The sequence below is a fragment of the Herpailurus yagouaroundi genome, unplaced genomic scaffold, assembly GCF_014898765.1.
Source record: "Herpailurus yagouaroundi ecotype Mexico unplaced genomic scaffold, PumYag 29, whole genome shotgun sequence".
Lineage (NCBI taxonomy): Eukaryota > Metazoa > Chordata > Mammalia > Carnivora > Felidae > Herpailurus > Herpailurus yagouaroundi.
This window is the reverse complement of record NW_024412377.1, coordinates 101,652,233-101,663,573: the sequence shown is the minus strand read 5'-3', so window position 1 is coordinate 101,663,573 and position 11,341 is coordinate 101,652,233. Positions and strand designations below refer to the sequence as shown.

The following is an 11,341-nucleotide window of genomic DNA, read 5'->3' as shown; positions in this document are numbered from 1 at the left end:
TTTCTTTCTTTCTTTCTTTCTTTCTTTCTTTCTTTCTTTCTTTCTTTTGAGCAATTGTAGTTAATTTAAAGATCTCTTGAGATACTGGCCTCAAGCATAGATGAAACTATAAGCAAAGATGAAGACATCAGAGATGGTGATGTAAATTTGAAGTGCTTTCCTGGGGTTAGGGAGTGAGGTGTTTTCTGGTTTCTGTTGCTATAATCCTGAATGTGTCAAAGTCTGAAACACTGGCATTCAGGCAATTCAGTTTGTTCCCTTATGATTCTAATATGGTTACCATGTAGATTTTTCTGCAGAGATGTTTCCACAAATTAAGCTTCTTGAAATATCCATCCCAGATCTCTACTTTGGTCCATCAGTTAATAAATTGGCATTCTGATTATTCATCTTTCCCTTTTACCTGCCTCTGGACCCATTTGTGATGTGCTGACAAAAATCAAATTCCCAACTGAGGACTGAATCCATGGACATGACCAGTTCGCCTATGTCAATGTCAACCTGTGAGAGGTCAAACCTTCTTGAGGCAAATATTGCCACATGGCTTTTCTTTTCTGTTTTTTTAATTTTTAAAATATTTGCTTATTTTTGAAGAGAGAGAGTGAGCAAGCACGAGCAGGGGAGGGGCAGAGAGAGAGGGAGACACAGAATCCGGAGTAGGCTCCAGGTTCTGAGCTGTCAGCACAGAGCCCAACACGGGGCTCGAACCCACGAGCCGTGAGATCATGACCTGAGCTGAAGTTGGACCTTAACCGACTGAGTGACCCAGGTGCCCCACATAGCATTTCTTCAGCCTAGAAAAGTAAAAAACAAAAAACAAAACAAAACAAAACAAAAAAAAAACCCCAAAAAAACCCCAACAATAGGTTCAAATGATAAAGTTGCACAAACAGCTCAAAAAGAATAAAAATAACAAATGTTTAAAACAATAAAACCATGGTAGGTTGGTGTCTTCCCCTTACCTCTTGACAACTTTGTTTTAGTTTAATGTAAAAAGTGGGGAAAAGAAGGGACTGTGTTCAGAAATTTCATATTTATTCTTTATTTGCCAAGAATATATTGAAATACTTGAAAGTTGCATGTTCTTTTTAGTGTTTCTAACTAGTTAAATTTGTAAACCATCACTGAAATGTTACTCTTCTCAGTTTTCAGAAGAAAATGCAAATAAAATGAAGAAAGTATATGGAGAATTCTGTAGCCATCACAAAGAAGCCGTTAGCCTCTTTAAAGAACTCCAACAAAATAAAAAGTTTCAGAATTTTATTAAGGCAAGTATTTTAAAGCTATTACAAAGTGGAAAACCAGCGTGGGAAGTAGTTGATGCTTGCTTGTTATATGACCTTAACAAGTTTCACATCTAGATGCTGTTTTTCAGGGGAAAGAGAAGAAAGTGATAGGTTTGTGGCAAAGCTGGAAGGTCTGTTTTTCTGTCTTTGTGAAATATTTCTCCCAAAACATTTCCTTTTGTATTTTATATTTGTAATGTGTCCTCCAAGCTTCTGACCACCTTTGTAATATCCTGGGAAGCTATTTCCTGTCCTGACAAGTTATAAATCAGAAGAACCTTAGTAAAAATATAGTATCCACCCCACTCCTACTGGATTAATTTGAAGTAAATCCAGAACGTCATATAATTTCACATGTATGTAATATGTATCTCTAAACAATGCATCTTTTAAAAATTACAATGGTACTATCACAGCTAATAGGTTAACAATTATTCTTTGATAGCTTCAGACAGCTGGTCAGATTCCCTAAGAATCTCATGAAATTGGATTGCTTAAGTGAGAATCTGATTAAAGTTGACATATTGTGTATCAGAATTGTAGCTTTTAAATCTCTTTTAATTTGAATGTTCCCCATCCCCTTATTTATTAATTTTTTGGTGTCCAATTTATTTGTTGAAGAAATTTGTCCTTTAGAGTTCCATGGATTCTGCATTTTTTTCTACCATTTTAAGAATGCTACCTTTCCCCCCTCCCCTGCCCCACTGCACATTTGTTTTGAGAACTTGAAAACTTAACAGTATAAAATTTTTAGGAAAAAAGTTGCCCTGATTAGAGGGAACTGTAAGTGCCGTGATGAATAATAACCAATGTAGAGGATGATTGTTTAGAAAAACAAATATTTAACTGTAAACTCACACTCAAAATGTGACTTTGACTTGTGAATATTTTCCAGAACTTTTACTCTTCATAAATCTTAACACTTACTGGCATGTGCTTAATTTTGGAATTAACTACAAATACATCACAGTAACGTGAAACTCCTTAAGCTTGAAGAATTAGGTTATTGAAATTAATGACAAAGTATATGATTTAATGGCAATTAATCAAGTTTTAATGAATGATCATACATATTACACTGTATCTGAATAAAATGATACAGTTGCAGATTCTTGGTTTTATTACACTCAGACCCAAAAAGAAAATAGTTTGTGTATATAAAAACGTATACATATATATTTTTAAGCTTCGAAATAGTAACCTTTTGGCGCGACGCCGAGGAATCCCAGAATGCATTCTGCTAGTCACTCAGCGTATCACAAAATACCCTGTCCTGGTGGAAAGGATTTTGCAGTACACAAAGGGTGAGTAATAAGTTCCAGGGTAAACATTTGCCTCTTGCATTAATTTTAAACATTGCTGAGGTATTGCCAAAGGATATAAATGCTTGTGGCCTGTGATTCATGAAACCTGTTTGTTAGGGAAAAACTTGTAGAGCCTTGAGTTTTGGGTCCATTTTGAGAAGTTATCTTTTATAATGTAGCCTGGGAAATCTTCTGAATTCCTCCAAGCAGCCCGAGCTACGCAGCATTCTTCATACTTCAACTCTGCCTATCCCTTCTTCAGTTTCCCTACATCCACATCTTCGTAATACCTTTCCTTCCTCATCTTCCTCTTCGCTTACCAGTAAGTCTGATGAGCCATATGCCATTGATCCTATCACCAAATGTCAAGCCTTCCAAGCAGTGAATTATTAGAATGAGAACAATTCATGAGGGAGCTTTTTTTTTTTTTTCCCCACCCTGTCAAATCATCATGTCCCAGGGGGTAACATCTGGGCATCCTTTAAGAGGCTAATAATGTATATGGCTGGGCCATAAGCTCCTTAAGGCATCTAGAAGGATTGTGTCTATCTGGTTCTTTTCTCCTCTCCTAGCACCTTCTTCAATGCTAGTGTAGTGACTGGTACAGAATAGGTTATCAATAAATACAGACATACCAGAGCAATGGATGAGTACATAAAAATTCCTGTTCTTCAAGCTAGCTTATTGATCTTGAGTAAATTATTCTTTGGATGGTAGCGTTGTAGGTTAACTAACACTGGGGTTTGGAATTATGTAAACTTGCGTTGCCATTGAATATACTTGGTTTAGCAGGTCATTAGTTGGGCATGTTTGTTAAATGAGCCTCGTTTTTCTCCACTACCAAGTGAGACTTATAATCCTTAGGAAATTGTTGTGATGGTTAAATGAGATGGTTGCATAAAATGCCCAGTGCAGAGCCTGGTGTAAACAGAGTGGAAGCTGTTTTTATTACTTTAGTTATGATTGATGGACTCGTTGCTGATGAAAACTGTAATGAGATCTTAAGTACCCTGTCTAAAAATGTGAACGTCTAACTTCCTTTTGGGGCAGGGGGAGGGAAGCAGTCTAGGTGAGTAGAAAAGCATGAGTTAGTGTTTCCTTTTTTTTCGGTCATGTTAAGGACTAAGTTCACCCTGGAATGGGGGCACCTATTCCTTGATCCCATTTTTACCACTCCGCGTAATTTAACGTAAAGGGAAATACAAGAACAGTGTGAAGAGAAAAGCCTCATAAATGTTGTTCTCAGCAAAAATAATGAAAACACACCTGAGGCTTTCCATTGGTATGATGTTCGTATAAAGTGTAAAGTTTTAATACGGTATCTCAGACACTAAAATCTGTCAGATTGTGTTAGGTCAGCTATCACTACTCCAAGAATCGCCCCGTGCCAAGTTCCTGGTAGAGTGATTAACAGTCATTACCTACTGTGTGTCAGAAATGATGAGTGTGACTTACGGCTTTTCAGGTATAGCCGTCATAGTGACTGAATGGACACCGCTTCCTTAGGTCAGACCCCCCAGTGGCCCATCCTCTCTCTGGCTTCTGGGAACGTTGGTTCATGTGGCTCTATTATGGCTGTGCTTCTCACACTTCATTAGGCAGAGTCCTTTCCTGAATATCTTGTTTGCGTGCACATTCTGCCTCGGTTAGGTCTGAGGTGAAGCCCAAGGAATCATTCTGACAAGACTCCAAGAGAGGCCCATGCTGCTTCACTTCATGTAGCCCGCCATTACAGGACAGGAATTTGTCCCTCCTGGTCAAATGACTGAGCCTTTTCTTGGCCTTACATGTTACCTTATAACTCAACTTTGCTTTTCTTTACTCACCTTTCGTATTTATAAAATAGGTTCTTTAGAGAGAAACATATTTTGAGGGGGAGGGGCTGCTTAGTGGTTTGTAAGTGTAGGAAAGAAGATACTTTCAGACAGTGAGAAAGAATCTTCCTTGTTGAAGAGCCCTGTCAGGATCTGTTGGTTGGTTTTCTGAAAACAAACAAACAAACAAACACACAAACAAAAAAAACAAAACAAAACAAAAAAACGCTTGGTGTATCTAGGACATTTAGAACCTGGAAACGTTTAGACTGTTTGAGGACTTGTTCTCCTCTCACGTGACTGCTATTTCTGTGTGTTTGTTTCTGTTCTTTCTAGGCTTTCATGCTCTCAGCCAGTTTTCCTTCTCTCCTTCCAGCACCTTCTGACCTCCTGAAACTTTCAGTTCTACTGACCTCAATAAACATTAACCGGGTGTTCTTTGTCATCAAATAAGAAAATTGTTAAATCCAGTTTCATCTGGAGTCCTAGATCCTGTTCCAGAAACTCCTCCAGAGTTTTTTCATAAGATAACTTAGAGATAAGAGCAGATGGCCAGTGTTTCAAAGAATAACAACTGGAATCGATGATTACTGTGACTGACCTACTAACTTCGACCCACTAAGCACAGTGTTTTTATGCCATTTTTTTAGGTTGAAAGTGTTAAAATATATTTTATTAATACATGCATCTTGATGCTAATGCAGTTCTAAAATATAATATTGAATATTTTTTATGGAGGGGGAGGGATCCAGGAAGGCAAATGAGTCTGGGGCCTGTTCAAATCACCCTGTTGTTCAAATCACTCTGTCTTGAAAGAATTCTGATTTGGGCCTGCAGCCTGGTTAAATTGTAAGAGATTCGGTGAAGGGGTTATTTGATTACCTGTGTCTGGAAAGGTGGAAAGAAAGCCAAGGTTAGTATCTAACACATTCAGTGTTCTTGGGGAAGGTCGTAGCAGTCTCTAGAACTCAGACATCTTACAGTGTTTCAGGTTAAGCACATCTGATAAGTACATCGTTTAACAGTTATTTTGGGGAGGAAGGGTACAGACTGATAATAAAGCATCTGAACTTAATCCAGTGTTTTCATCGTGTGATTTTTGCCACTTGTATGATTTTAGTTGCATTTAACACACAAAAAAACTGTCTTCCTCAGCACGATGGCTAATTTTATAGTGTTCTTTCTTTTTCCCACGCAGAAAGAAGTGAAGAACATAAAGACTTGTGCAAAGCTCTGTGCTTAATTAAAGACATGATTGCCGCTGTGGATTTAAAAGTCAGCGAGTATGAGAAAAACCAAAAATGGCTTGAGATCTTGAATAAGATCGAAAACAAAACCTACACAAAGCTCAAAAATGGCCATGTGTTTAGGAAGCAAGCACTGATAAGTAAAGAAAGGACTCTGTTATATGATGGCCTTGTTTACTGGAAAACTGCCACAGGTCGTTTCAAAGGTATTGGGGCTCCAGCAGACCTCTTTTTCTTCTTTCACATATGTTACTCATGTAACAGGACAGGTTTTCAAAAGGAAAAGTGGTCCCGAGGTGGCAGATGCACACAGACCCCCTGGGACGTGGAAGGATCCCTGTGGGATCCGGTCGTCAACTTCACTAGGCAAATGCCACGAATCTTTGGGGGGCGTGTGCTGCCCCAGGCAAAAGCCTTCATAAATATTTTATGAATTTGCAGTTTGGAACGTTTGAATCAAAGGCACTGAGAATCCTGCTAATGGCTGGCATGGAAATAGTCGTCAGGCACATGCAGTGTGTTGAAAACGAGGCAGTCTGACTGTACATTCACCGTCTGTGCACCAGGCCAGCCGGGGCTGTCATGCCATCAAGGGGAAACATGAGCTCTGAATGTCATTCTTACTGAGTAAAAAGATGCAGAAATACCCATGCTGGCAGTGGTGCAAACTCTTCCTCAGTGCTTCTGTTTGCCATTTACTGGCATTAATCTGACCCTATTAATCTAGTTAGACTCTAAAACTGCTTATTCAGATTCTGAAGGTCTGATTCTGTAGGTACCGTCTTGCCTGATGCAGGCTGGCTCCACCCTGACCGCATGTGATAGAATCGCCTTGGGAGCTTAGAAAAAATTACTGATGTTCGAGTCTTCTCCCAGAGATTCTGATTTTATCGGTCTGGGGATGAAGTCCAAGTGTAGGGGTGCTTAAATGCTCCCAGGTGAGTCTGCTGTGCAGCCAGGGTTAGGAACCACTGGTCTGTTATCCCTGTTTTTAGTATATCTTAGTAACTTGCTCAGGTAAGAAGTAAGAGGAAGAGGTTATTCAAAGGGTCTAGTTACTCAAAGGTAACCCTTGGGAGGATTATCAGGTTTTCATGGTGTTTGCATCTAACGACTGAGATGGGATTTTTTGGTCCACAATGTTGCAACCACACATTAACCACAATTTGAACATTAACCAAACGAAAACATTAACCAGTCTGTAGATCACGTTGCAGCAAGTCCTTTGCTCTTGGTCATTTCACTGAATCAGCAATTGGATAACTCTGTTAGGATGTTGAGTAGGCTAGAGAAGATGAGTTCCCGTGAACAATTTGTGGAAATAGAAGATCACAAACTCGCTCAGGTCTAGATGGAGCAAGACAGCAGACTTGTACACCTAATTCAAGGCAGAAGCTGCGCTCCAACAGTTATAGTTAAGCTTCTTTTTCTAAAGGTAACCACTTGCTCCATTCTATTAGAACTTTTGTTTATTGGATATTTTTTTTTCCCATCTGAATACTACAGTATTACATCTTGCTGGAGATTTAGCTCTACCTATAGTGATACAGACCTGCATGCATAAACACAGCTAATCTAAGTTGTCTGTAAACTTCATCTTTGGCTACCCTGATACAGGCATTTTTATAGAAGTTCCATACTTAGACTGAATGTTAGTCTATTTTTAATAAGTTTATTTAAGTTTCAACCGTGAAATAAGAGTATTTGATAAAGGCATTTGAACTGTGGTTAGCTTCATTAATACTAGTAATATCTTTCCTTTGAAGATATCCTGGCTCTCCTCCTAACTGATGTGCTGCTCTTTTTACAAGAAAAAGACCAGAAATACATCTTTGCAGCTGTTGTAAGTATATGGCCGTGTGATGCATATTTTAAATGGTTGATTCACTTATTAAACAAACGTAAAAGTATTCAAGTACTTTGGTGCTGGTTGGTGGACAGGCACTATCCTTAGCCCCTCAGGTGACCCTCTATCATCTGGCTATCTTGGCATTTCTTCCAGATCTTTCCCACCATGCTTTCCCAGCCACTCAAATGTTAATGCTGGGAACGGTGGGTTTCTTCTGGACTCTTGTTCTGTTTCCATTGGTCGGTCCCTACTGTACCCTTTGCCATCCCAGTTCATAACTGTCATGTTGTTCCTCCTGCCAAACAAGAGAACACCATTGTGGTATCTAAACTTTAAAGAAGCTTCTTCATTGTTTCTACTATAATGACCACCAATTACTACGATTATTCAGACAACATTAATCTTTATTGTGTGTTATATTAATTTCATTGCTGGCACAGAGTTAGACTAAAAGTAAAACCAGTATTTTATAACATTTTTTATGCAGCCTCTGGTGGTCCGAATGACTCCCTTTAAGAAGAAAGATGTCCTCAATTAACTCTGTCAGCATTAAGGAGCATCAGGTCCTGTTAAAGGAAAGAATCCAGATGCAGTACCGGTGTGGGCATTGTAATGGTGGCTCTCTAAAATGGTTCATATTTATCACCCATTGACTAATAGGACATATCATCAGTTCTAACCGGTTTTAGCAAATTCAAGGCTTAGTGAAGTTTCTGTTAGGCCATTCAGAGAAAACAAAGAAGCCTGCCTGCTCAGTCAGTGGTGGATTTGGGGGAGGAAGAGGCTGGTGGAGTGCCTCACCTACCCATCTGTGCTTGTCACCTTGGCCCAATAGCCTCCTTCCCCCCGTTTGGCACATTGCTCTCATCGGCACCCTGAGGCCAAGTTGTGTAAAGGTCAGAGATTGTTTCACAAAGCTACTGCAGAAAATAGCAAGAGATCTTAAGCAAGTCCCCATGGCCCTGATGCATTTGAACTGTATACATTGCAGATTTCATGACAACCTACTGATTTGTGTAGCAACCTCTCTATGCTATTATTTGGGGTGCTCTGAACAGAGAGAAAGTAAGTGGGAAGGTGAAACCATTTGGCTTGTCCTATGGGAGGTGAGGACCCTGGTAGAAGAGAAAAATTCATTCTACACCTTTATAGAAACAAAAGTTGTTCAAAACTAAAGAGCTGAAAGAGAAGCAGATCATAAGAGAACCTAACCCTGTGCATTGAAGGAAGGAAAGCAAATAAGGTCTTTGGTCGTATTTCCATTATTTAACGAAGGATATTAACAGTGTCCATACAGGCCAAATGACCTGCCAACAGGTCAAAGCTTAGATGTGGCATAAAGATAACCCTCTTCTTTTCTAGGACAACATAGCATATAGATTCAGATCAAGTTGTGACGCTCACCTGATAGTAGGACTTGAACTGTGGATTTGTCCCACCTCTGCGACCTCTTGAAGAGTTAGCTGTGCCAGCTTTAGACCACATTTGCCATTAAGTGGGATGTTAGAAATAAAGTCCACCAAATCCAGAATGAAGGCAGCCACACCTTCGCCCCTTTTGGTAGAAGGTGTTTGACTACAGACAACAGTAAGATGATACCGATGCTGTTTCACGGAGATGCTAGGCTGACACATAGTGGCTTTCCTAAAGGTCAACCAAGCCCTTGTCAATGTCAGCATAAGAGAAGGCATTATGTGTAAGCGGTCAAGGGCACTGTGCTGTTACAGCATACGCTTTTGAGTTGCATCATACACATTTAGTTGACATAGCCCTTGTGTCTTAAATATCTTCTGGCTAACACCTTGAGGGAATTGCTGTATTAGCTAAGGTTATACAAATGTCTGGATTTCCTAGTTCTCACCTTGGTATTGTAAGAAGCTAGCTTCCTGCTAATACCTGTGGGTGAGTTTCTCTGCTCTTTGTACTGCTAGAAAAACTTCTTTAGTAAATGCTTCACTTATTACGTGTTACAAAAGACATGATGAATTTGGAAATGGCCAGATGATAAGTAGCTGAAAATAGCAGAAGAATGGAGTAGTGTCCCTAGAAGAAATTTTGTTTTTTAAGAGGACTCAGCTGGAAATGGGAGTAGGGCCTAAATCTATGAAATGAATAGGAAAACATAGAGATGTTCGTTAAATCCTAGATGACTGAGTACTGAGTCTAGGAGGATCTCTTGAATATTACAGAAGGTAATTTCAAAATGAGCAATTAAAAATACAAAGTGAGCCTGGTAATGTGCAACTTCAAGATAGGCAGCAACGCTAAGCTCTTGTTACCACAGTGGGATTTCGAAGGGAATTACTTGTGGAATCAGACAGTTCATGGAATCACACGTGGAGGGGGGTGTGATACCAGGGCTAACGGTAGCAGCTCCTTTTCCTCTTCCTTTGTGGCAGAGGCGGTCAGCCTGCCTGCGGGGATTGGCAGGCAACACCCAGGTGTAAACTGAGAGGGGGCTTGGGATCAAGGATCCCATAGCGAGTGGTAGAGACTGTAGTGAACTGGTGAGAACATGACCTGTGTCACAGAGGTGTTTAAATGAATCAGTGTGTTTAAATGAATCCATGAGCCCAGGATTGCCAGTCTGCTTTTTCCAAGAACCCACAAATCTGTAGGTTTAAAAAATGGGGAATCCCTCAGATTTTAAAAGTTGGCGACTATTTAAAATGTGGTTTTCAAATGCTGAGGCACAAACAGAACATTTCTGTAGGCTGGGTTAGGAATTGGCGTCACCTATTTTTAACATCTCTCTCTAAGGCAGACCTGTTACTTCCATTCCTAGAGATTTAATTTGAATTCTCAATCATCTCTAGTGTCCATGTGTGATTAATACAAGTAACGATGCTTCCTGGTCTGATGGGTCATTCAGTTAATGGTACCTTCTACCTGCTTACCTATTTTTCATTTTAAAATTACCTGACCTTACCACCTCCACTCCTTATGCAATGCTAACCAATTGGTTCAGATAATTTCATTCTTGCTAATGTCTTCTGCTATTGAAACCTACTCTGCCTTTTATATGCAGAGGCCATTTACCTTGAAAGCTGAGGAACCGAACCCCGTGCATTGAAGGAAGGAAAGCAAATAAGGTCTTTGGTCGTATTTCCATTATTTAATGAAGGATATTAACTGTGTTCAGGCGCTCTCCCCAATTAGAGAGGGCAGTATTCAAGAAGTTGTTGTTGGTTTTCGTTTTTGTTTTTTTGCTGCTCTAAGAAGAATGGGGGGCACCAGGGTGGCTCAGTCAGTTAAGCATCCAGCTCTTAATTTGGCTCAGGTCATGATCTCACAGTTCATGAGACTAAGACCTGCACTGGGCTCTGTGGTGACAGCGTGGAGCCTGCTTGGAATTCTCCCTGCCCCCCCCCCCCCCCCTGCCGTTTCGCTATCTCTGTTTCTTTCTCCCTCTCCCCCACTATGTGTGTTCTTTCTCTTTCTCTCAAAATAAATAAATAAACATTTGGGGAAAAATAAAAAAGAATGAGATGAAGAGATACTGTGGGCACGCCCTTGCACACAACTTTAGATGTGGTATAGCCGTGTGATGCTGGGAAAGCAGACAGGTCGGCACTAAGGAGTCGGCCATGAGAGATACAGTGGCATGTTCTGGGTAAAGGTGTTGCTCAGTCCATGAAGGAGAAGCCAAACCACCTTCTGCTACCAACTCTGAACAGTGGTGGAAGCCGCAAGCCATAGAAGATTCTTCATACTTCCCTCCAAAACTGTTTATCTCCTGCAGGCATTTTTTTTTTTTTTTTTTTTTTGGTTATTCTTTCAGCTACGGTTCCTTACCCAGGTTAGTTATTATTCTCTTACTCATCATTGAATCCCCAGGGCT

The 11,341-nt window shown here is 40.1% G+C and overlaps 1 protein-coding gene across 5 annotated transcripts in view; it reads left to right on the top strand.

Moving 5' to 3' along the window:
- Positions 1-11,341, top strand: part of ARHGEF28 (Rho guanine nucleotide exchange factor 28) — a 317,945-nt gene that overhangs the window by 254,707 nt on the left and 51,897 nt on the right. For all 5 annotated transcript variants that reach the window (XM_040450927.1, XM_040450934.1, XM_040450917.1 and 2 more), the window contains 4 exons: positions 1,146-1,268; positions 2,473-2,590; positions 5,603-5,857; positions 7,418-7,494. In XM_040450927.1, coding sequence (XP_040306861.1) covers positions 1,146-1,268; positions 2,473-2,590; positions 5,603-5,857; positions 7,418-7,494 — 573 coding nt within the window. The remainder of the gene's footprint in view (positions 1-1,145; positions 1,269-2,472; positions 2,591-5,602; positions 5,858-7,417; positions 7,495-11,341) is intronic.